The sequence below is a fragment of the Bos javanicus genome, chromosome 3 (genome assembly GCF_032452875.1).
Source record: "Bos javanicus breed banteng chromosome 3, ARS-OSU_banteng_1.0, whole genome shotgun sequence".
Classification (NCBI taxonomy): Eukaryota; Metazoa; Chordata; class Mammalia; order Artiodactyla; family Bovidae; genus Bos; species Bos javanicus.
The window spans coordinates 58,249,387-58,275,972 of record NC_083870.1 but is presented as its reverse complement, the minus strand read 5'-3'; the positions used below and the strand labels follow the sequence as shown (position 1 = coordinate 58,275,972).

General features: G+C 36.5%; 1 protein-coding gene and 1 long non-coding RNA gene across 4 annotated transcripts in view; both read right to left on the bottom strand.

Annotated features, from left to right (window-relative positions):
- COL24A1 (collagen type XXIV alpha 1 chain) overlaps positions 1–26,586 on the bottom strand; it is a 398,952-nt gene that overhangs the window by 242,686 nt on the left and 129,680 nt on the right. For all 3 annotated transcript variants that reach the window (XM_061411389.1, XM_061411390.1, XM_061411391.1), the window contains exons 13-15: positions 25,331–25,375; positions 6,559–6,612; positions 4,479–4,523 (exon numbers count right to left, since the gene is read on the bottom strand). In XM_061411389.1, the coding sequence (XP_061267373.1) occupies positions 4,479–4,523; positions 6,559–6,612; positions 25,331–25,375 (144 nt within the window). The remainder of the gene's footprint in view (positions 1–4,478; positions 4,524–6,558; positions 6,613–25,330; positions 25,376–26,586) is intronic.
- LOC133244357 (uncharacterized) lies at positions 12,151–13,883 on the bottom strand. The gene is made up of 3 exons (XR_009735374.1): positions 13,737–13,883; positions 12,755–12,884; positions 12,151–12,471 (listed from the first exon to the last, which is right to left on the bottom strand). It is a non-coding gene; the product is annotated as an uncharacterized LOC133244357 (long non-coding RNA).

The window sequence follows — 26,586 nt, the reverse complement described above, 5'->3', positions numbered from 1 at the left end:
TTTCAGAATGGAAAATATGACATCTTTACTTTGGGGTGAGTCCTATAGTCTGTGAAGCATAAGATAAATTATTCCCAACATGCTTAATCCTGAAAAATATGAGACTGTGAGAGGCAGAATAATATTTTTCAACTTGAGAAATGGGAACACAGCATCAATACATCACTGACAAATTCCATTGATGGGAAATAATTATTCTTATAATTACAGTGGCTAGTTTATTCAAAGTTCATAGCTTTAAAACTTCTGATAGTCATTCAAAATACAATAAATGTCTCTGGAAATTACAGAGCACTAATTCATGTAAGAAATGGAAAGGAATATCAAAAACAAACATTTCTTTATTGTCCTGTTGTTTTTCTGTAGACAATATCCTTAATTCTTATTGCAGGAAATATAGTACTGTGCATAGTCTGGCATCTTCAGATGAATATGCCTTGTATGCACACTATTCTATTTTACTTTTTAGTATCTCTGAAAGAAAAATCACAAAATAGTAAATTTCAGGAGGTATCAAAAAACATATTTATTATAAAGGACCGAGTAAAATAAAGAATTTGAAAGTAAAATGATATGGGTGTAGAAACTTCCAAGAAACATCAAATATGTTGTGATATGTCACAGGCTGTATGGAAAATCCTACTCCTAAAAAACTACATATTCTGAAATTGCTTCATGATAGATTAGTAACAGTTTTCAGTTCCATAAAGATAACCTGAAGGTCCTTCAACACTCCCTACCTATCACACTTCATTCCCATAAGAAGATTAAGCAGACAGAAGAAATAATTAATTTCATGCATGGGGGCTTAGCAGAGGGTGTCTGGGATATAGCAATAGAAGCAAAAAGCCTCCCACAGAATGACAAATACTAGAGAACTACTGAGTCAAAGTCAGTCAAAGAAATAGAGAGACCCAAGGGTAGGTTCTTACCAGAGTAGCAGCCACTAGCCAATCATAGTTCTTGAGTGAACATATCGCCAAAAAGATTGTGAATGCCATTACCGGGCTTTTTGACCATACCCAGCCACACTACCAGGCAATAATCACTGTTACTAATTGAGAAGGCGAATGACAGTAACAATTAATTACATGGAAAAAATAATCTAGAGAAAGCAGTATCACCTCTTGTCAGGAGCTATACCTGCCCTGCTGGAAGGGAATACATGAAAAGCAACAGTTCAGGGCAAACGGATAAACTGTTTACTATGGGACACCGAAGTTCACGTAATCTTTCCTGAAAAAGTGAAAGTGAAAGTGAAGTCGCTCAGTCATGTCCGACTCTGCGAGCCCGTGGACTGTAGCCTACCAGGCCCCTCCATCCATGGGATTCTTCAGGCAAGAGTACTAGAATGGGTTGGCATTTCCTTCTCCAGGGGATCTTCCCAACCGAGGGATCGAACCCAAGTCTCCCGCATTGGAGGCAGATGCTTTAACCTCTAGGCCACCAGGGAAGCCCTCACCTCCTTCCATTCCTCTCCCATCACCCCATACTTCCCAGGCTGCAAGCCCACTCTTTCGATTTTCATTTCCAAAACATTCCATTTCCCCCCATGTCTGTGCATCTGAACACAGCCTTCTTCTGCCCAAGAGGCCCTTTCCCAACTCATCCCACTCACACACAGTCAACAAACAGCTTAAAAGACATCTCCTTTGTGAAGCCACTCTGATTTTCTAGGATAAATTGCTCCATTTTCAGTGGCTTGACTTGAAGCCATATTAGATTATAATATTGCCAGGAAGCAGGAATCTTAATTTGTTTATATATACTTTTTAGGTCTGGCATCTAGTTCAGTATTCGTGAACTAGATAATAATAATGGTGCTCCCACTATTTTGATTAAAATTGTAATAATTGCACAATAAATGTACAAGAGAGGAAGTAATAACACCTGTTCTATCTACTTTAAAAATTAGATCCATGTGAAAGAAAGTACTTTGAAAAGTATAAAATACCATCTCTATTACTGTAGAAGAGTGAGGACTATGAAAATGACTGTTAGTTTCATAAGCCATTTTCATTTCTATAGAATCTCTTCCCACCTACCAAAGGGTGAAAGGAGGAAGAAAAAGGACAGAAAACCCAGGTATTTTTATTGAGCATTATTATGTGTCAGGCACTGTGCTAAATCCTGGAACTGAAAGATAAGTAACAGTTAACTATTGGGCAGAAAAGTAGAGCTTAAGTGTTTCAGGCAGACAAGTGCAAAGGCCATCTGGTAAGGACACTGCATCTGAAGAATGAACAGCTTGGCTTATGCACAGAGTATATTCTCAAGATGCAGAGAGGAACCAAAAGCCTAGACATCTTAGGCCATCTTAAGAATATTGATCTGGGTCTTAAACATAATAATGGAAACTTTGGAGCTAACCAACTTTAATGCTAATAGGTCAGATGAAGAAAAGTGTGTCTCTGGAGTCCAGCTCCCTTGCCTGCTTCCTGTCTCTCCCCACTGGTAGGGCCAGTGACTACCACTTATGGGTATAGCCCTAGTCTAAGTTCTGAGAAAAGAAATTGGTCATTTGGGCTCTATCATCACAAAGGCCTTCTCATGACATCTAAAGAAATCTCTTAAGAGATACAATACATATTTTAAGGTTGTAGAAGTTTTAAGGAAATGGTATAACACAAGGGGGAAAATTCTGAACTCTGGATCTACATCTGCTGCTGCTAAGTCACTTCAGTCGTGTCCGACTCTGTACGACCCCATAGATGGTGGCCCACCAGGCTCCCCTGTCCCTGGGATTCTCCAGGCAAGAACACTGGAGTGGGTTGCCATTTCCTTCTCCAATGCATGAAAGGGAAGAGTGAAAGTGAAGTCGAAACCCCATGGTCTGCAGCCTACTAGGCTCCTCCGTCCATGGGATTTTCGAGGCAAGAGTACTGGAGTGGGGTGCCATTGCCTTCTCCAGGATCTATATCACCTGCCTTCAAATCCGAGTTCAACACTTTTAAGTTAAATGGTCTTAGGCTGTTCAGAGAATTAAATTACCTAATCTTTGTGTCTGGCGCATAGAAAATACTAAATGAAAGTGAGCTGTTATTGCTAATTGTATTATAATTACTAATAATCGTATACAAGAGGAAAGTCTAAAGGTCTTAGATTAACTGTAGTTTTTTAATTACAGTTTTTTTAACTCTCAATTCTATGTTCCTGCCATCCCATATGGGAAAGTTAAAACCTGTTATGCTGATTTTTACCACAGTTTCAATGGGTAAACTTCTGAAAGATATTCCTTTGGCCAGGCCACCGCCTTCTGCCATGGGTTAAGTTAAGACGGGGGAAAAACTTTTAACTTGTAGTCCGAAGACCTGTGTTCAAGTTCAAGCTAAAAATATGGTAGCCATAATTTATGGCCTAAAACTCTGGAGTCTTAATTACCTACTCTACATACTAGAGCAAGCTCTAAATTGATTTTTTTAAATTTTATTTTATTTTTAAACTTTACATAATTGTATTAGTTTTGCCAAATATCAAAATGAATCCGCCACAGGTATACATGTGTTCCCCATCCTGAACCCTCGGGAAATTCTACCTCTGCCATGGTCATGCCCTACTTTTATGTGAATAGAAATAGGCTTACCTTTAAGATTCTATTTTCATTAGGCTCCTTACATTTCATAAAAGTATGTCATTCTTGCTTTTAGTTCAATGTTGAAACATATGGCTCTAAATTTACATACCATATCTGTAACTTATATCCCTGTCATGAACCAGAAGTCTGGATAAGAGAAATTTATATTTATGAAGACATATCAGGAAGATACATACGACAGTTTGATTAGTCAAATGAATAATCAAAAATGTATCAGAAAGACACGTATCTGGACTAGATTGTTTTAGCCTTCAAAGAACTGCTTTTACTAAACTGTACTTTGATGACATCAGAAGCTTTAGTGAAATTTAAGAGTTGAATTTACTGTATAAAAATTAATTAAGTGAACAAATAATAGTTACTATTTTAAGTACAATAAATAAATGAGGTATGAAAATGTTCAATGGTACTGGCAAAGTCTGGCTCCTACCTTTTGTTCAGGATGATTTTCCCAATCACTTATTTAATTTTATTGCATAAAGCCTATAGCTACCATGTGCTTTTGTTTAGCCCTATCTGTCTCTCCAGACCAGATGGTATGAAAGACTACCTCAAAGAAAAGAAGTGGCTGTTCTAGGTCTCATACTTCTGGAGAAACTGAATCTTGATTAAGTATCCTTCAATGAAACAGATAAATACATTTACACATTAACCTGTGAAAATTTGTTATTTCAGCTTTGTTATTATATCATAAAGTATAATTCATTTTTCGATTCATACTACTGATTAAATTTGCCTATCTGGCAGGAAAACACATGTGAGCAAGGTTGATATTCAACAATGACACTAAAAATTTTCTTTATACTAAAGTTTGTAAAACACATTGAAAAAATATAAATACACACAAAAGAATTTTATAAGAAGGATGATATTTGATACTTACTCTAAGCCCAGGAAATCCCGGAGGACCAGTGCTACCTATAAGTCCCTATGTAACAGAAATGTGCAAAATTGGTTAAATTTGATTCCAAACTAAGTGAATTTTCTAAAGATGAAGACAAAAATTTCTAGGAAAAAAATATACCTTCTTCTAGCTAACTTCTGCAACTTTCCTACTCTTTTGCATCCTAAGAAGTACAATTCTTTGGTGGCAGCTAACATTCTATAAATGTAGCCCTGGTTCCATGCTTTGGGATGCCAGGACTACCACCTAGCCTGGGATAATAGATTTCTCTGTCTGTTCTGTGAGTAAGTCTCATAATAACCAGCATTATGGACATAATATTAGCCTACTGTTGTTGCTTAGCCTATTGTTGTTGTTTAATCTCTTAAGTTGGCTTACGTCTGGCTCCTTCTGTGATCCCATGGACTGTAGTCCACCAGGCTCCTCTGTCCATGGAATTTCCCAGGCAAGAATACTGGACTGAGTTGCCACTTCTATTCCAGGGGATCTTCCCAACTCAGTGATCAAACCCAAGTCTCCTTCACTGCAGTTTAATTCTTTACCACTGAACTACCACAGAAGCCCTAATTAGCCTATATGTAGTGAGAAAAGACAGGATGGTCGACTTGTTGAGTGAGAAGAACATTTTCAGATAACTTAACACACTGTCAGCTCTTTTGAAGTACTTTGTTTAAATTTTCTAAATTTTTCATTTATAAAACAGAAATAATATTTGTTTTTATTTTGTAAAGAACACAATGAAAACTGTTGTATTAAAGGTTCTGAAAATTTTCATAAAGCACTATACAAATGTAAGAAATTACCAACTTGGTTAAATTATTTGTACGAGGTTTTAAACTATCATTTTTCCAGTTGATTCCTGATGAGCCTTTGTGACAGTCTTTTGACCTCATCATTACCGTCCTTGTGATAATTCCTAATCTATACCACGTCAGGGTTATATCATTTACATGGCACAAAGTATAAGAATAAACCTTCCCTTTTTTCCTGCATTTAAACTGTTTTGAAACAGAGATGTAGTACAAAATTTAAAGAATTATAAACCAATATATTGAAAATATCCAGTTTATTCTAAAGATGATTCAAAATGCTCATTAAAAGTATAATTAAGTATAAAAAGCAGATTTCAAAGGGTAAAATGTTAAATATTGTAGGAGTCCAACTCTAACAAACTTCAAGTATACTTGACAAGATGATTTCATACCAAGTGTGTAAAGACATAAATGGTATTAAAAAATGTAAATAATGCTTAACGTTATTATGCCTGAAATAAGAAGCTGCTCGGAATCATGGGCAAGAAAAAGATGACAAACATTTTACTTAAGACATGATCTGATTTTTTAACAATTTGCTTCGAAATCAGTTCTACTCTTATTCTATCTTCCAAGCCTTATAACAAAACTTTTGTTAAATTCCATGCATAAGCTAATATAGTTTATACCTTAGAAAATGAAATAAAAGGAAACTATTTTCAAACACTATTTTATTTACAGATGTCTAAATATAGAAATTATTCCTAATTCAGGCAAAACAGCATTCCATCATTTTTTATAATATGTTAAATTAATTTTAGAATTTTAACTCCCTGATCTGAACACATATCTAAATGATCCCCTCAAAGACTTCTCTATAAATTACTCAAAAGTAAGATAGATCAATGATAGGTTTGAGTCCCAAAGAGCAATCACTAAATGCACAATTTTTAAATGAGGCTTGTTCGTACCTTGATATATATATGAAAGGCTTCTTTCCCATGTCTGCCCACCCCCCCCCACCGAATATACAAGTCAATATTGTGATTGTATACTTCTAATATTTTACTTAGTAATGTATAACATAGTTAAGATACTGAATTGTAAAGATCATCTCAAGGCAGAATTTATAACACTTTGTTTTACTTCTCTTGTTGTAAAATCACAAAATAGAATGTGCTCAGTGGTATCACAACTGTCTGGTCAAGAGTGCTTGTCAGGAATGTGGTAATGAGCATGACAAGTATGGATGCTATGGAATCCAAATGACGCTGGAATGCAAGGGTGGACCTTCAGTCTTTACTCACAGGACTGCCATCAGGACCTGCAGGGCCTCTGTCTCCAAAGTCACCTGGAAAACCCTAACCCAAGGAAAGAGAAAGAAATGCTGTTAAAACCAAAATAAGGAATTCATCTTTGCTTTGTTTTCAGGTAAGGAACTTAGTAATAGGAAGCATTCATTTCCTAACCTATAAATTGTAGTGCAACAAAAATGTGTATTTGTTTTGCATAAAATGTCACTGATTTTTAAGTACATTATTTCTATATTTTATAAAGATTACTTTACATGCCACAAAATATATACAGAAAGATAAGCTGGAGGAAATAGAAATGTGTTCATCATTATATAAAGAATCACTGAATTAGAGGAAATACAATCAAGATTTCCAATTGACCAATCCATTAGTTACATCCACTATTTCATGTTGTTCGTTTATACCCACCACAGAAAATGAAATAGGTAATAATACTGAGCATAACGGAGAAGGCAATGGCACCCACTCCAGTACTCTTGCCTGGAAAATCCCATGGACGGAGGAGCCTGGTAGGCTGCAGTCCATAGCATCGCTAAGAGTCATACACAACGGCGAGACTTCACTTTCACTTTTCACTTTCATGCATTGGGGAAGGAAATGGCAACCCAGTCCAGTGTTCTTGCCTGGAGAATCCCAGGGACGGGGGAGCCTAGCAGGTTGCCGTCTATGGGATCGCACACAGTCGGACACAACTGAAGCGACTTAGCAGCAGCAGCAGCAACTGAGCATAAGCTTAGTACACTAATCTTGTGCAAAAGGCTTTACGCATATTGTTACATATACACTACTTCATTTCATCTTCACAGCAGGTCAAATCAGTGAGTATAATATCCTCACTTTGCAGCTGAGGAAACTAGTGTAGAAGAGTTAAGTCACCTGCACTTTCAAGTGATAGGTGGGACCAAGATTTGAATGGATGCAGTCTGACTGCAGAGTCAGCTCTTATTACTGTCTATATGAATACTGTAACTCCTCACTTCAACATATGATACATGTAAGAACATCATTTAAGAAAAAGAAAAATGCCTATAAATATTGCAAATACAAAATGGGATGTCACTGAAATATAGGCTTCTTAAATACCTACTGAGAATTCCTTATGCTAAGTCACTTCAGACATGTCTGACTCTGTTCGAACCCATACACGGCAGCCCACCAGGCTCCCCCATCCCTGGGATTCTCCAGGCAAGAATACTGGAGTGGGTTGCCATTTCCTTCTCCAATGCATGAAAGTGAAAAGTGAAAGTGAAGTCGCTCTGTCGTGCCCGACTCTTAGCGACCCCATGGACTGCAGCCCACCAGGCTCCTCCATCCATGGGATTTTTCCAGGCAAGAGTACTGGAGTGGGGTGCCATTGCCTTCTCCGCTGAGAATTCCTTAGAGTAAAACTATTAAGGGCAGGAAATTAACATACTTTCTAATTATAACTTCTATTGCAAAATAACTCAATTACTTAGTTACTCTTACTTTACATATTAAAGTTTTCACCAGTGATTTATCACTGAGTTTATAAACTTTAAACCTCACTTTTAAAAAGACTACTATATGGAACTTCTCCAGTGGCACAGATTTACAAGCTGGATTTAGAAAAGGCAGATGAACCAGAGATCAAATTGACAACATCCGGTGGATCACAGAAAAAGCAAGAAAATTCCAGAAAAACATCTACTTCTGCTTTATGGATTATGCCAAAGCCTTTGACTGGGTTGATCACAATAAACTGTGGAAAATTCTCAAAGAGATGGGAATACCAGACCACCTTATTAGCCTTCTGAGAAATCTGTATGCAGGTCAGGAAGCAACAGTTAGAACCAGACATGGAACAATGGACTAGTTCCAAACTGGGAAAGGAGTTCGTCAAGGCTGTATATTGTCATCCTGCTTATTTATATGCAGAGTACGTCATGCAAAATGCCAGGCTGGATGAAGCACAAGCTGCAATCAAGATTACCAGGAGAAATATCAAAAACCTCAGATATTCAGATGACACCACCCTTATGGCAGAAAGCGAAGAAGAACTAAAGAGCCTCTTGAAGAAGGTAAAAGAGGAGAGTGAAAAAGTGGGCTTAAAATTCAACATTCAAAAAACAAAAATCATGGCATCTGGTCCCATTATTTCATGGCAAATAGATGGGGAAACCATGGAAACAATGAGAGACTTTATTCTTTTGGGCTCCAAAATCACTGCAGATCGTTACTGCAGTCATGAAATTAAAAAGATGCTTGCTCCTTGGAAGAAAAGCTATGACCCACCTAGGTAGCATATTAAAAAGCAGAGACTTTATTTTCCCAACAAAGGTTTGTTCAGTCAAAGCTATGATTTTTCCAGTAGTCATGTGTGGATATGAGAGTTGGACTATAAAGAAGGCTGAATACTGAAGAATTGATGCTTTTGAACTGTGGTTTTGGAGAAGACTCTTGAGAGTCCCTTGGACTGCAAGAGGATCAAACCAGTCAATCCTAAAGGAAATCAGTCCTGAATATTCATTGGAAGGACTGATGCTTATGCTGAAACTGCAATACTTTGGCCACCTAATGTGAAGAACTGACTCATTTGAAAAGACCCTGATGCTAGGAAAGATTGAAGGTGGGAGGAGAAGGAGACGACAGAAGATGAGATGGTTGGATGGCATCACTGACTCAATGGACATGAGTTTGAGTAAACTGCAGGAGCTGGTGACAGACAGGGAGTCCTGGCATGCTGCAGTCCATGGGGTCACAAAGTTGGGACACAACTGAGTGACTGAACGACAAGAACAACAACAACGACAAGGACACTGCAGTGGTGCAGTGGATAAGAACCTGCCTACCAATGCAGAGGACACATGTTCAATCCCTGGTCTGGGAAGATTCCACATGCCTCAGAGCAACTAAGCCCTGGCGCCACAACTACTGACCCCGAGTGCTGTAACTACTGCAGCCCATGCGCATGGAACCTGTGCTCTGTAATGAGAGAAGCCAGCACAATGAGAAGCCTGCACACTGCATCAAAGTGTAGCCCCCGCTCGCCGAAACTAGAAAAAGCCCTCTCATAGCAGCAAAGACCTAGTGCAACCAAAAATAAATTATTTTTTTAAAAAGACTACAAAATGCTTTGTAAGACTTATTTCCAACAGTTTGATAGCATTCATTTATAAAAACTTGTAAGACTAACAAAAATAAAAGCACATTATTAGATTTTTATAATCTTTTACTTAGGCAAGCCAGGATTAAATATTATGTTTAACAAACTGCCAGAAATCACTGCTTCATTAATACAAACATGAATGAACTAAATTACAAAGATGTTTTAAGAATGGGAAAAAAAAGGTATGATGTTCTAAGACATAGTTAATTCCTACTAGAAGCAGTTTCTCTTATTTTGTAATTAGAGGATAATGCAAAAATCATCTGTGTAGTGAAACATATTGCAGCTATACCCCCTTTAAAATCAGTTGAAGTTCAGGCAGGGATTTGCTTTCATTGTCCTTGGATGTCAAATGCTGTTGCCAACAAGCTTAAAAATCTACAGTACATCATTCCATTCAGTATGAATTATTATGGGCATTTGAAAGTTTTTATGATATACAGGTAATGGAAAGAGTACAGTTAAAAAACCGTAATAAATCTGAAGTATGAGACGATTGATATTTTTAGACAGAGCCTAAGTAAGTTTTCCAGAAACCTCAGTGAAATAATAAACAATAGGGGACACACTGCATGACTCCACTGATGTGAAATGTCCACAACAAGTAAATCTACAGAGATAAAGTAGATTAGTGATTGCCTACAGCTTGCGATGTGGTGAAGAACTGGGGGGTGACATCGTATAGTTTCTGAGATAATGAAAATGTTCTACAATTAGACAGTGTGATGGCTGCACAAGTCTGTGAGTATACTAATAACCACAGAATTGTACACTTTCAAGGGGCAAATGTATGTAAATTATATGTTAATAATTTTTTTAAAAGTGCAATTGGTCTAAACAAGAACCTAATTGCTAAAATCATTTTTGCGGAATCATTCAGGAATCCTAGAAAATGTGATCTTTGAAACCCCTTGGCCCCCTACTCTCATCCAGTGGGAGATGCTGCTCTCCAGTCCAGCCTCCCACGCAACTAATGATTTCTCCCTGGGGAGAAGGGATAGCCCTGTGACTAGTTCTCCACTTATCACAAAGCCTGTATTCCCTACGAACAGCATAAAAACAACAAAATAAGTACTTACTAATTCCAATTTCCTATTCTTCTGGTAGTTCAACAATATATATAATAAATATTAGCTGCCCAATGTCACTTTGCCCCTGAAACAATTTAGTTGGACTGAAACTGTATCTACTTTTAAAAATTTTATGTATTATTTCTCTTCTCACTTTGCTACCCATTAAGCATTCCACTTCATTTTTAATTTGTCTGTTCTAGACAGAGATAATTTATTGTTTTTATCCATCTTATATATTGACCACTGTGTTACCAATATTTGAAATAATTCCTATTACATCTAGACATTTTGTTTTATGAAATGTAGTACAGTTAATGTCACAGAAAAGCACCATGTGGCTATATTGGTCATATATTTTCTTTTGAAGAAAATCATGAAAAAAAAAAAGAAAGAAAATCATGCCGGTGTTTTATAATGTTGCGTATGCCCCTCTTGTTCACACTTGATTCATTTGTCATTTCAATTCTGCCAACTACACGTGTTTTTTTTTTTTTTCTTTTCGAATGCAGGAGGAGCTCTGAGTTCCTTTAATAAAATGAATCTAAGTGTTTGCAGCTATATTATCTCCATTGTAAAAAAAAAAAAAAAGGATCTGAAATATTGATTGTGGAATATAGAACAACAGTGACAAAACACTTTGCCTTTGAACTTAGAATACAAAGGAGTTTCTAGGTGCATATACACAATGGAGTATTACTCAGCCATTAAAAAGAGTACATTTGAATCAGTTCTAATGAGGTGGATGAAACTGGAGCCTATTATACAGAGTGAAGTAAGCCAGAAAGAAAAACACCAATACAGTATACTGACGCATATATATGGAATTTAGAAAGATGGTAACAATAACCCTGTGTACGAGACAGCAAAAGAGACACTGATGTGTAGATCAGTCTTATGGACTCTGTGGGAGAGGGAGAGGGTGGGGAGAATTGGGAGAATGGCACTGAAACATGTATAATATCATGTATGAAATGAGTCGCCAGTCCAGGTTCAATGCACGGTACTGGATGCTTGGGGCTGGTGCACTGGGACGACCCAGAGGGAGGGTATGGGGAGGGAGGAGGGAGGAGGGTTCAGGATGGGGAACACAGGTATACCTGTGGCGGATTCATTTCAATATTTGGCAAAACTAATACAATATTGTAAAGTTTAAAAATAAAATTAAATTAAAGAAAAAAAAGCAAAAAAAATACATTTCAAAATGAAATAATAAATTTTCCCTCATATTTACTTAGTGGAAAATTATAACCACTAATTTAATCAAATTGAGTTTTCCTACCAAAGGGTGTAATGGCCAATTTGCAGGTTATCATCCATAGGAAAGCTTGAGTTTTTGCTCAACTTGCCAATTTCACAAATGGCAAGTTGGCATAATGGCATTTTAGCATAAATGGCAATTTCTTGTCGTCTTCTAAATGGGCATACCAGAGTGGCACTGTTGCTTCTGTGAACATAATTCTCTTTCTTACATTTTTATTGTTTTGATCAGTTTACAAAATTTTAGTTTGTAAAGATTTATTTTGTAAGGAACTTCACTTGATCTCTTCAAGTTGTGAATAATTTTCTTGCTCATTTCCACTGCTTGATCACTGCAGTGAACAGCCTTTAAGGTGATGCCTCATGATTCCTACCTCCCGGTGTCCACATCTTTGTCCAAACCCTTCCTTTGAGTGCGGTGGGGCTATGATTTGCTTCTTCTAACAACTAGAATACAGTAAAATGATGTGATGTCACTGATGTGATTATGCTATACCACACACAAGTCCACTTTAGCAGTCTGGAGCTAGAATCTTCCCATGTGAGCTTGATAAACAAGCAGCTGTGTTGGAGATGCCTACGCGGCAAGGAACTGTGAATGACCTCAAGGAACTGTGGACAATTTATAGGACCTGAAGGTGGGCTACACCACTCCCCCCAAATAAAAAAAAAAGCAAAAAGCCAGAATCCTCAGTTCCACAACCTCAAGGAAAAAAATTCTTCTCAGAACCTGAATGAGCTTGGAAGTGAACTCTTCTCAGCCAAGACTCCAGGTTATAATGCAGCAGCTGACACCGAGGCTTCACGACCCTCAGCAGAAGACCTAGTTAAGTAGTATCTGGATGGTTGACCCATGAAAACTGTGAGATAATAAATCAGTATTATTTTAAGCTGCTACATTTGTGGTATTTATTATGTAGGAACAGATAGGAAACTTATACACAATTGGTAATTAAATCTACATTTTAGTGTACACAGTCCTATTGCAAATTTTACTATGTGGTAATGCTCAATGTAAGACTATTTGCACTATTTTTAGATTTTAAAATTTTAAGTAAAATTTGTTAAGTAAACAAAGATAAAATTTTTATCTTTGAAAAATTTCTGATTTTTATTTTATATTGCAAATTATAAATAATGAATAATAATACTGGTTCAATAAATTTAAAAATTTATATTGTCTTTAAAATTTTAATGTAATCTAATATCTGTATTTTGAAATTTTCACTATTCTAACATTTCCTATGCATCTAGTTGCCAATGTAAACAATTTTTATCCTGCTTCATGAACTTTGTGTCTATACCTATGAAATACAAATTTAAGAGTAATATGAATTGTTTAATACTACAAAATGTTTCTCAGTCTCTGGGTGCAACTACTACAAATACTGTATTCATTCTACTACCTCGGAAACCAAAAATCAGAGCACAAAGAGAAGCAGGAAAATAGAAGGTTTGCATTACCAAAACAGTACTTCATTACACAAGATCCTATTGCATTCATGCTGAAAGGAGAATTAGATACATTAATTCATCTTTCCTCGACCTCAGTGCTTCTACTGGCTGCTCAATCCTTATCATAAACTCAAGCAGTTTCCGTGTTTCATTTTGGTAGTGGTACCATCTACAAAACTTTATGGTATTCAGATGTGAGGTTATAGGCAAGATACGTGGAGAAGAATTTCTCTGAGGCTTGAATATTATTAAAATACCTTGGTAGCCAGCCTCAGAGATGGATCCTCAGGGTTTTCACTGGTATTAATGCCCTTGCATATCCCCTCCCGTTTTGAATTCTGACTGGTCTATGTGACTAACGGAATATAGAATTGACAGTATGTGACTTCCAAAGATATGTCACAAAAGGCACTAACCATTCATTTTGTTCTCATTAACCACTTGCTCTGGTGGAAGCTCACAGCCATGCTGTAAAGACACAGGACTTACACTGCTGGAGCAGTGGATACGAATCTGCCAGCCAATGCAGAGGACATGGGTTTGGTCCCTGGTCTAGGAATATTCCACATGCCATGGGACAAAAAAGCCTATGCAGCACAACTACTGAGCCCACGCTCTAGAGCCCAGGAGCCACAACCACTGAGCCCTCATGCCACAACTACCGAAGCCTGCACGCTCTAGAGCTCATGAGCTGCCACTACGAAGCCCGTGTGTCACAACTACTGAAGCTCACGCACCTAGAGCCTGGGTTCCACAGAGAAGCCACCACAATGAGAGGCTCACACACTGCAGTGAAAGAGTAACTCCCACTTATCACAGCTAGACAAAGTCCATGTGCAACAAGGAAGACTCAGCACAGCCAAAAATTAAAAAAAAAAAAAAGAAAAATTTACTGGAAAAAAAAAAAAAAGGACGCTCAGGTTGCCATGTGGAGAGCTCCCCATGGGGAGGAAATGAGACTTCCCACCAGCCAGTAAGTGAGCCACCTTAATAAGATCCTTCAGTCCCACTCAAGCCTTCAGATGACTGGACTATCGGGTAGGGATTTTCATTGAAATATATTTTACAATGATTTCAACAAACAACTTTGTATCCATGCTCAGGGTACAAGTCAGTTCAGTGGAGCCAGATCTATATGGTCAAATCTTGACTCCCCTATAGCTGTGGGTGACCTTGAATAAGTGACCTAACCTCCCTATGCTTAATTCCCTTAAAAAACAGTGACTAGAGGGGCTCCTTGCTGTTCAGTGCTCAGTCATGTCCAACTCTTTGCGACCTTGTGGACTGCAGAACGCCAGGCCTCCCTAGCCTTTACTATCTCCCAGAGTTTGCTCAAACTCATGTCCATGGAATCAGTGATGTCGTCCAACCATCTCATCTTCTGTAGCCCCTTCTCCTCCTGCCCTCAATATTCACCAGCATCAGGCTCCTTTCCAATGAGTCAGCTCTTCACATCAGGTGGCCCAAAGTATTGGAGCTTCAGCAGAATTAGTTCTTTTTTTGGAATTCCTTTGCCTTTTCTATGATCTAACAAATGTTGGTAATTTGACCTCTGGTTCCTCTGCCTTTTCTAAATCCAGCTTATACATCTGGAATTTCTCAGTTTATGTCCTGCTAAAGCCCAGCTTGAAGGATTTTGAGCATTACCTAGCTAGCAAATGTTGATTATAACCTCATATAAAACCCTAAGCTAAACCCACCCAAATAAGCCACTCTCAAGTTCCTGACCCACAGAAACTATAAGAAATAACACATATGTATTGTTTTTTACACCTCTAACATGGAATAAAGAATAGGTACCTAATACATAACAACATGAATGGATGTCTAAGATTACAGGTCATACAATGCCAATGCTAAAGGCTGGATCCTGAATGATGGGGAACTCATGTGTATGTGTATGTGTGTGTGTATGTGTGTGTGTGTGTGTGTGTGTGTGTTTAATACATTTATTTTATTTGTTTTTGAAGTGCAGGGTCCTCTAAAATGCAGAACCCAGATCAAGCTTCTCTCTTGCTTGGGTCTGATGTTACTGCTATCAAATATGGTAGTTATCAAACATTAAGAACAAAAGAAGTATTCTAGACTTGGTATGCCTGAATACATATGTGGTATTAATACCACAGACTACACATAGATACTATACTTAGTAGTAAGCTAAGTATCATGAAACAGTGGAAAACTTACTGCTTTTGGAATCTAGTAAGAGAATTATTTTCCTAGTTCTACAAAGACATTAAAAAATACTGAATATAAAACAACTAGAGAAAGATTAGAATTAAACCATAAAAATATTGATGACTATATTTATGGAATAAAAAAACAAAAGCATTGCAAACTTCTTATATTAAAGACTACAATGAACTGTGAACACATTTTACTCTTTCTAAAGAACAAATGTTTAGAAAAAAGTTCAACTTAAAGTAGAGATAAATAAAAGTTATCGTAAAAGATACATACACTAAACAGGTATTACTGATAAACAGGCACTACCAATAAAAACAGAAATTTAACTTTTTCCAAGATGAAGAAATAAAAAGAGAAGACTACACTAAATTGTCTAGGATTAAATATACTAAAATAAGACCTACAGGTCAAGTTTATACGTTCTACACATGAATACATATTACCAGAAAATCCTGATAGTTTAAAGTCCTTTAAAGACAAACACTATTACTGTAAGGAAAGTTAGAGCATAAAATACTTGGTGATAATTCAGTCTTTGCCTCTTTCTTTTCCTCATAGGTAAGACAATTTGATCCACATTTCAATGGTAAACCATTCCCTAACAGTTGAGACTAATTGTAAACTTAGGTAAGAATTTAAGGGGTTTCAGCCAAATTCTTGGAGATTTAGCATCCAATCAGGTTTTATTATTAACCTAGCTATGATCTGGGCCTCAGTTCTCAGACTGAAGTTCCTGTATTGTTGTTAAAGACTGGTTACCACTTGTACTCTAGTTCTAGGAACAAGAATCTGCCTTATTTTTATGTTCAAGAACCATTTTTGATGCATAACATTACCCCTCAATCATAAAGGCCAACCTTATTCTTAAATTTTCCCACAAGGAGAACACAGACCATGAACCCAAGCCAAATCTCACTTCCATATTTGCACTCACATTTTCACATTCCTCATTTTGATAACCTACAAGACTCTTGAGTTCTCCCTGAAGTTATTCACCCTGAAAATAAATGCCTGCCTGAATTCCCACTTGTTGGTGTCATACTCCCATGAAATCATGCTCTGCCTGGATTTCCTCAAATTTACCAGTTGTGTTCACTGGGCATCTCTCTTCTTGGTCAGTAACTGACTTGACCTTGAAGGTAGGTTTAATTCAAACTCCTGAGCTCTTCTTGTCAAGCTTATCACCACTAAGTCATGCCCAACTCTTTGCAAACCCATGGACTGTATAGCCTGCCAGGCTCCTCTGTCCCTGGGATTCTCAGGCAAGAATACTGGAGTGGGTAGCCATTCCCTTCTCCAGGGGATCTTCCCAACCCAGGGATTGAATTTGTGTTTCTGGCATCTCGTGCATTGGCAGGCAGATTCTTTGAATACTAAGCCACATAGGAAGCCCTCTTGTCAAGCTATAGTTAGCCAAACCTACTTACTACAGCCTATCCCAGTAAAGCAGAATCCAGAAAATACATTTTTCCTGAAAGAGGTAGAATCACTGAAAAATTAGTGACAATTTTTTGTAGTGCTCTAGCAGTACTAGTTCTCTTTCTATAAATTAACTCAACTTTTCCTGGGACAAAGAAACACTGTCTCCAAATTCTCCATAAAATGTATGTGTTTGAAACATGGCTTTGCAGTACATATTTAAGATTGTTTGGGGCTAAAGAAAGAACTAATAACAGATGTCTAACAGAGGATTTTATATTCTGAAATTCTAACACTGGAGTTAGAAGCCAAAATACAGTTTACCTAAAATAGATTCTTCTAGCAGAAAGATGTCTGAGAAGAGAAGAGGAGACACTATTTTCTATACTTAGAAAAGTAAACATCTCTGAAGTCCCAGTGCCTAAGGGTGTTATTTTGCTCACTATTCTAGGTTGTGATACTTTGATGGTCATAGGAAGAAAACTGAATACTCTTTTGCTTTTAATCAAACCTCAATTATAATATGATTTGATTATTTGTAACCTATTATTATCAGATCTGAAAAAGTCCTCAGGAAAAAACCTCTATATTTTGACAACGATTTTCTAGGTATTGTTGAGAGCCAATCCAATCTCCAATATGTTATCTTCAATCCTGGAAAAGTCAGTTTGGGCATAGATATTTTAGGTCATGGAGCTATATAAATTTGCTTCAACTTACTGTAAGAGACTATTGATTAAGACACTGTAAGACACTACTGTGAGCCCTGCAAAATGGTTTTTTTTTTTTTTTTTTTTTTAACGGAGCTGTAGAATTTCCTAACTGTGGCACTACAGAAAGAAGTTTGGAAACTTTTCATTAAAAAGAGAGCTACTTGGAATTAGTAACATATATAAAATCCAGTCCCATCATTTTGTGGCAAATAGAAGGGGAAAAAGTAGAAGCAGTGACAGGTCTTATTTTCTTGCACTCCAAAATCACTGTGGACAGTTACTGAACCTATGAAATTAAAAGACATGTGCTCCTTGGGAGAAAAGCTATGACAAAGCTAGACAATACATTAAACAGCAGAGACATCACTTTGCCAACAAAGGTCCATATAGTCAAAACTATATGGTTTTTTTAGTAGTCATGTATGGATGTGAGAGTTAGACCATAAAGAAAGCAGAGTGCTGAAAAATTGATGCTTTTGAATTGTAGTGTTGGATAAAGACTCTTGAGAGTCCCTTGGACTATAAGATCCAACCAGTCAATCCTAAAGAAAATCAGTTCTGAATATTCATTGGAAGGACTGATGCTGAAGCTCTAATACTTTGGCCACTTAATGCCAAAAGCTGACTCACTGGAAAAGACCCTAATGCTGATAAAGATTGAAGGCAAAAGGAGAAGGGGGCAGCAGAAGATGAGATGGTTAGATAGCATCACCAACTCAGTGGACATGAATTTGAGCAAACTTCAGGAGACAAGGGCAGGAGAGCCTGGCTTGCTGCAGTCCATGGGGTCACAAACAGTTGGACACAACTTAGTGACTGAACAAGAACAATAAAATAAGAAGTTTAACACATATACATAAATCCTCTTTCCCTGTATTGCTCATTTTTTTAAACAGCATTCTTCTTTTCTATTATGTCAGCGGGTGGTGTTATGCTTTTAAATAATTTGGTTCGTATCATATGCTCCAAGAAGCTTCTCAAATAAAAAAAGTAAGACATGTAAAACAGAACTGTAGTTCTATCACGTTTAAGAGTCCCAGCTAATAAAGATTGTCTACCATCTTGTTTTTAAGATCTCAAATATTAACTGACAATAAGGATTTTGATCCAATTGTGACACTGTAGAGAGTGCAGCAGGGAAGAAAAGGAAGACATTAAGAATTATATTATCTCAATATCCAAAAGCATGAGTACACAAATGTTGACTAATACGTAAGTGATTATATGAGGTCTTTAAGAATAATTCTGATTAGTAAGTACCTAATACTAAGGTCTTAAAATCAAAAGTAGTTTGGAAAAAACCACTTCTCAAATGTCAACAATCTAAGCCTAAGGAACCAATGAATTTTTTAATAAAACAATTTTAACACAGCCTGATCCTAAAATACACCAAATTCCTTAAAAAAACAGTTTTTTACTTTTCCAGGTTGAAAAACCAAAAACATTGTGTTACAAATATCAACCCTATCTGCAAACTGAATAAATACAATGTTTTATTTTGGGTGAAGTAAGTTTTCTGGGGAAATTTTAAATGAAATAACTTTAAACAGAAACATTGATTTAAAAATACCAATATGAGGCTAAATAATAAATAATTCAAACAACGAAAATAACATGTTATTTTAAAATGTATCCATTTCAGTAGCATCATATAATATTTATACTATCTAGGAGAAAGTATCTCTTACTTGTAAGCCTATAATTTCATTAAAATAATACAGACATCACTAAGGAAGTTGATTCACAACAACTTAATACCATGCTTAGTGTTTACTCAGGGAAATAAGTGATTCTTTGGCAACCAGTATGGGCACATGATTTACAACAATTATCTTCCCAAACTTAAGCTTAGCAATATTCTGACAATTTTGGACTGAACTTTTACTACTTCTCCATAAATTTCTGTGGTGTACACATATATGCCATGTTAATACATACACATTTTTATACTTTTTAAAATTACTTATATAAACATAGAGCTTTAGTATTCAGGATAAAAACCAATATAGTAATCCAAAGATCATATTTATAGTGACTTGGACTTGGGATTTGGAAGTTTTCTATGCCTACTATCTTTACTATTTTGACTATCAGAGTGTTTCATATTTTATAATACAGAAAGTTATATAATTTATTTTGACCAGTTTCTGGTAATTTTGAGACTCTAAAACTATAACTGTAATATGTTACATAAAATTTAAGGAATTATCTAAAAACAGTTACTACTATTCTACAAAATTATATGCTATAATAATTACTTGACACTGAACCATGTCCAACAGGCACATGAAAAGATGTTCAAAATGGCTAATTAACAGAGCAATGCAAATCAAAACTGCAGTGAGGTATCACCTAACACCAGTCAGAATGGCCATCATTAAAAAGTCCATAAACAATAAATGCTGGAGAGAGTGTGGAGAAAAGAAAACCTTCTGACACTGTTGTAAACTAGTGCAATCACTATGCAGAACAGCATGGAAGTTCCTTTAAAAAACAAAAATACAGTTACCATATGATCCAGCAACCCCTCTCCAGGACATATATACAAAAAAGATGAAAACTCTAATTCAAAAAGATACACGCACTCCAATGTTCATAGCAGCACTATTTATAATAGCCAAGACATAAAGTAACCTAAATGTCCACTGACAAGGTGAATGGATAAAGAAGATGTGATATGTATGTATGTATGAATGTGTTTGCATGTATATATATATATATATACACACACATATATATATACACACACACACAAACACATATATGAATATAATGGAATACTACCCAATCATAAAAATTAAGTAACGCCATTTGAAGAAACATGGATGGACCTAGAGATTACCATATTAAGTAAAGTCAGACAGAAAAGACAAATATCATATGATATCATGTATATGTGGAATCTAAAAGAATGATACAAATGAACTTATTTACAAAACAAGTATAGACTTAAAGACACAGAAAACAAACTAATTACTGAAGGAGGAAGGGATAGAGGGAAGGAAGGATAAATGAGTAGTTTGGGATTAATAGACACACTGATTATTCAAATGATTCCATTCACTCAGTTGTGTCCAACTCTTGGTGACCCCATGGACTGTAGCCTACCAGGCTCCTCAGTTCATGGGATTTTCCAGGCAAGAGTACTGGAGTGGGTTGCCATTTCCTTCTCCAGAAGGGATCTTCCCAACCCAGGGATCGAATCCAGGTCTCCCTCATTGTAGGCAGACGCTTTACCGTCTGAGCTACCAGAGAAGCAGTGTATAGCATAGGGAACTATAGTGAATATCTTATAATAACCTATAATGGAAAAGAATCTGAAAAAGAATATAGATATATATGTATAACTGAATCATTTTGCTATATACCTGAAACTAACACTGTAAATCTACTATACTTCAATTTAAAAATTGAATCATATTCTATCATATTCTATGTGCAAAGACTGAGTAATTGTATCTACATAAAACTTGAGGAAACAAGCTCATCTACAATGTAAGACTAATTAAATTAATTAGAAGGGAGTGGTGAGTACAGTAAGGTACATCTTATTCATACTTAAGTAAATGAAAAAACATGGGATCAACATAGCTGTACCTTAATGAAGCATCAATCCACCCTTCTGAGTAGCTATGAAACCAGCAGAAAGTTGGAAGTAACAGTCTTTGACATATGCATAGCCAAAAATGTCTTAAGTATAGATTCTTTTTACATTTCAGCATTTCCAGGTTTTTGTATTTTGTTTCACATGTACGCTTTCTGCCAGCTTTTTATGATGGCCTGGATCATTTAATTCTGCTTCTGTATTTGAATATCTACCTCACATATAACAAATAGCATACATAATTTAATAAATTACCAAGAGATAATGGCCATATTTGTATTAAAATGGCTAATAGTTTCCACATCAAAGAGATTAGAAATGGTATCAAAAGATATTTTCCATTTACTGTTATTAAAATTGTCATAAGTAACCATTCTTCTCATGGAATTTTAATCATCTAAATTGAAATATGTGTCCCATGATACATAATACCCCCTGCTAATATATATGCCCTTACTTAATGTCAAAGCTATTTGAAGATGATTTTACTTAAAGTAAACAGAGCATGGTGGAGCATTATGCATAGGATAATATTCTGCAACAGTCGCTGAGGTCAATCTTGGCATAATTTTACTTGTGGTTGTAACTGTATCTTAGTTTTAAGTACAGTGATTTCCTCATAAACATGGTCAAATCACTTTTTTGGTTAAAAAGAAAAAGCACACATGACACAGTAAAACACTAGACAGATTTTCTATAATAAATACCATTTAGGAAAAATGGGATACATATGTTTTTTGAATACAGTTTTTCCAAAGATCTAAATCTCTTATAAAGGCATATATTTTTAAAGCAACAAAACTTCAAAAAAATTTGTAATGTAAAGAACAGCACAATTTTAAAAAAAGAGCCCAGTGATCACTCCACTCACTATTTTTCCACATTTTTCTTGAACTCCTCTTTTGAACTCAATAGCATATTGGATAATTTTATAATTCCCTATGGAGTAAGAAACCAGAAGTTATCTAAAAACTTCCATGGACAATTTTACAGTTCATGCTTCCCTGGTGGCTCAGAGGTTAAAGCGTCTGCCTCCAATGTGGGAGGCCTGGGTTCGATCCCTGGGTCGGGAAGATCCCCTGGAGAAGGAAATGGTAACCCACTCCAGTACTCTTGCCTGGAGAATCCCATGGACAGAGAAGCCTGGTAGGCTACAGTCCACGGGGTCGCAAAGAGTCGGACAGGACTGAGCGACTTCACTTTCACTTTCACCTTCATGGAGTAGGAAAGTAAATAATATTCATACATTGTCAAGATAAAGTTAATATATATATATAAGACCAGCTAAATTAATAAAGATGGTAGCCACTTAAGTGATATAACATTGAGCCTCTGAGAAAATATTTTCTCAGCAATATCTAAAATTCCACCATTAAAGATTACTTATTTTGCCTTAAACTATATTTAAAATATAATTATTAATAGGTAAGGTAACTGTTTAAGCACTGCAGTCGTGTCCAACTCTGTGCGACCCCACAGATGGCAGCCCACCAGGCTCCCCTGTCCCTGGGATTCTCCAGGCAAGAACACTGGGTGGGTTGCCATTTCCTTCTCCAATGCATGAAAGTGAAAAGTGAAAGTGAAGTCGCTCAGTCGTGTCCGACTCTTAGCGACCCCATGGACTGCAGCCCACCAAGCTCCTCTGTCCATGGGATTTTCCAAGCAAGAGTACTGGAGTGGGGCGCCATTGCCTTCTCCAACTGGAAGTAATATAGTAGCATAAATAAATTAATTAGTTCTTTTACTGACAGCATACTTTGCTAGGGAATGGATGGGAAAAAAATAAGACATAAAATGGAGAAGACAAGAATAAAGAAGATAAACTTCACCTAATACAAATTTTGAGGCAGCACATATCTTCATATTTAGATTAGAATTTTGACATATGAGAGGTATTTCTGTTGGAGTATGTGTATGAGGGATAAACTGTAAAGAAATAATATGCTTGCAGATAAAAAACGGTGATGATGGTAATGGTGATGGTACAGCTTCTGCTGTTGTAATTGTTATAAGATTAGCTTTAATGTTGAATGTAATTGCAAGAAAACAAAATGTTGCTTACTTTTTATTTCTTAGTTTCATAAGTGTATCTTAATATATTAAACTCATTAAAGTGAAACTTAATCATATTTTGTCCCTAGATGGACAGTAGAAATATGTAAGTAGTAAGAAAAAGGCTGTTGGATTTATATTCAAAGGAGCTGGGTTCAATTCTTTATTTTACTACTTATAACTACGTGATCCTGAGCAAGACTTTTAATATCACTGGCCTTGTTCTCCTCACCCATATAATGGTGACGCTGACCTATTCTAATCTATAAGAAATAATGCAAAGCTCAAAGAATAAAATACTTTAAAAGGATATGAATATTCTGGTAAGATTGCAATCCTTTAGCATTACAAGTAAGATTTTAATTACTAGGTTGGCCAAAAGGTTTGTTTGATTTTTTCCATAACAGCATGGAGAAAAACCTGAATGAACTTTTGGGCCAACACAATATCTACATCAAAATTTTAGAAAAGGTGTTATGAAAGACAATTTTCTTCCTCATAGAGTAGACAGCACAGTGTAGCACACAATGTCTTATCCTAATAAATATCTGAGTTGTAATAAAAACAGCCCAAGTGAAAAGCGCGTGACTAATTAGCTATTTGGACTTCCCTCGTGGCTCAGATGGTAAAGAATGTGTCTGCAATGTAGGAGACCCGGGTTCAGTATCTGGGTTGGGAAGATTCCATGGAGAAGGGAATGGCAACCCACTCCAGTAGCCTTGCCTGAAGAATCCCATGTACAGAGGAGTGTGGCAGGATCCATGTGGTCGCAAGGAATCGGACACAGCTGAGTCACTAACACTGTGTACAAATTAGCTATACCAACACAGCCAGGATAACCCAAGAACACTTTTCTGAACCACAACTTTCTCACTTGTTAAATATAGGGGTATTAGATAATGTCACAATTTTTAACCATCTCTCAAATTATATTATCAGGCAAAATTCACTTGATTTTTTTAAAAATTTAAATACATAAGAATGTAGTTTCTGAGCTAGCATCTCAAATGGGCATTTTAAAAAGCCCTAAAGAAGTAGGGTGAGTAATGCTGTTATTAATGTGTTAAACTGTCCATGTATTTACTGTAACATTTTAATTTTAGGACCTTCTCATAAGGCTTCCCTCATAGCTCAGTTGGTAAAGAATCCACCTGCAATGCAGGAGTCTGCCTGCAATGCAGGAGACTCGGGTTCAACTCCTGAGCCCAGAAGATTCCCTGGAGAAGGAAATGGCAACCCACTCCAGTATTCTTGCCTGGAAAACCACATAGACAGAGGAGTTTGTTAGGCCCATGGGGTCTCAAGAGAAGGACACAACTTAGTGACTAAACCCCCACCGTAAGGATAAAGGTCTCTTCCACTGGTATATTAAATGGGTTGCTGCTGCTAAGTCGCTTCAGTCATGTCCAACTCTGTGTGACCCCATAGATGGCAGCCCACCAGGCTCCCCCGTCCCTGGGATTCTCCAGGCAAGAACACTGGAGTGGGTTGCCATTTCCTTCTCCAATGCATGAAGGTTAAAAGTGAAAGTGAAGTCGCTCAGTCGTGTCTGACTCTTAGTGACCCCGTGGACTGCAGCCCACCAGGCTCCTACACCCATGGGATTTTCCAGGCAAGAGTACTGGAATGGGGTGCCACTGCCTTCTCTGATTAAATGGGTTAGAAGTGTTAAATTCCAAGTTACTTTTTAATCTAAATACTTCTTCATATTCTCAGGTATTATTAGGTAGGCTGTTAAAGTGGCAAAATTTAAACTCTGTTGAATGAGATGGGTTGTGGATGACAAGAACAACAACTAGCTTAACAGGTGAGAAACATACATACAATTAGATTATATTCCTCTAAACCAAACCTCATAAAACAAGAATCTAATTACCTGTCTTCCCTTAAGACCCCTCTTTCCACGGATCCCAGGAACACCCTAGAATGTACAAAAGTCAAAAGTAAATACTTATTCCCTTTTTTGATTGGGTTGTTTCTTTTTACATTGAGTTGCATAAACCATTTTTATATTTTAGATATTATTAACTTCTTGTCAGTCATATCATTTGAAAATATTATCTCCCATTCATTAGGTTGTCTTTTCTATTTGTTGATGGTTTCCTATGCTATACAAAAGCTTGTACATTTAATTAAGCCCCATTCATTTATTTTTGCTTTAATTTCTTTTGCCTTAGGAGACAGATCCCCCAAAATACTCCTATGATTTATGAAAAACAGTGTTCTACTTATGTACCCATCTAAGAGTTTTACAGTTTCAGGTTTTACATTTAGGTCTTTAATCCATTTTGAGTTTATTTTTGTGAATGGTGTAAGGAAATGTTCTAATTTCATTTTTTTACATGTAGCTGCCCAGTTTTCCCAGCATCCAAAGACATACAGTTAGCTAAGAAGCACATGAAGAGATGCTATATACTGCTAATTATTAGAGAAACGCAAATCAAAACTACATGAGATATCACCTCATACCTGTCAGAATGGCCACCAAAGTTGGTATAAAAAGAACACAAACAACAAACGTTGGTGAGGACATGGAAGAAAGGGAACCCTTCTACACTGTTGGTGGGAATATAAATTGATACAGCCACTATGAAAAATAGTAATGGGGTTTCTCAAAAAACTAAAAACAGAACTACATATGATTCAGCAGTTTGGGAAATAGTAATTTGAAAATACACCTTCATACCAGCACTATTTACAATAGCCAAGACATGGAAGCAACCCTAGGGTCCATCAACAGATGAATGGATAAATATATCTGTGTGTATGTATGTATAAATACACATATATTATGTGTGTGTATATGTGTATGTGTGTGTGTAATTTTACAGAGCCATAAAAAATTAAATTCTGACATCTGCAGCAGTGGATGATTTAGAGAATATTATGATTAGTAAAATAAGTCAGAGAAAGATGAATACAGTGTAATATTCCACTTATATGTGGAATCTAAAAAATAAAACACACAAATATATATAGCCAAACAGAAATAGACTCACAGATACAGAAAACAAACTAGTGGTTATTCATGGAGAGAGGGAAGCGGGGAGGGGCAAGGTAGGAGTATGGGATAGAGAGATAAAAATTAGTATGTATAAAATACCTAAGCAATAGGGAATATACTCTATGGCA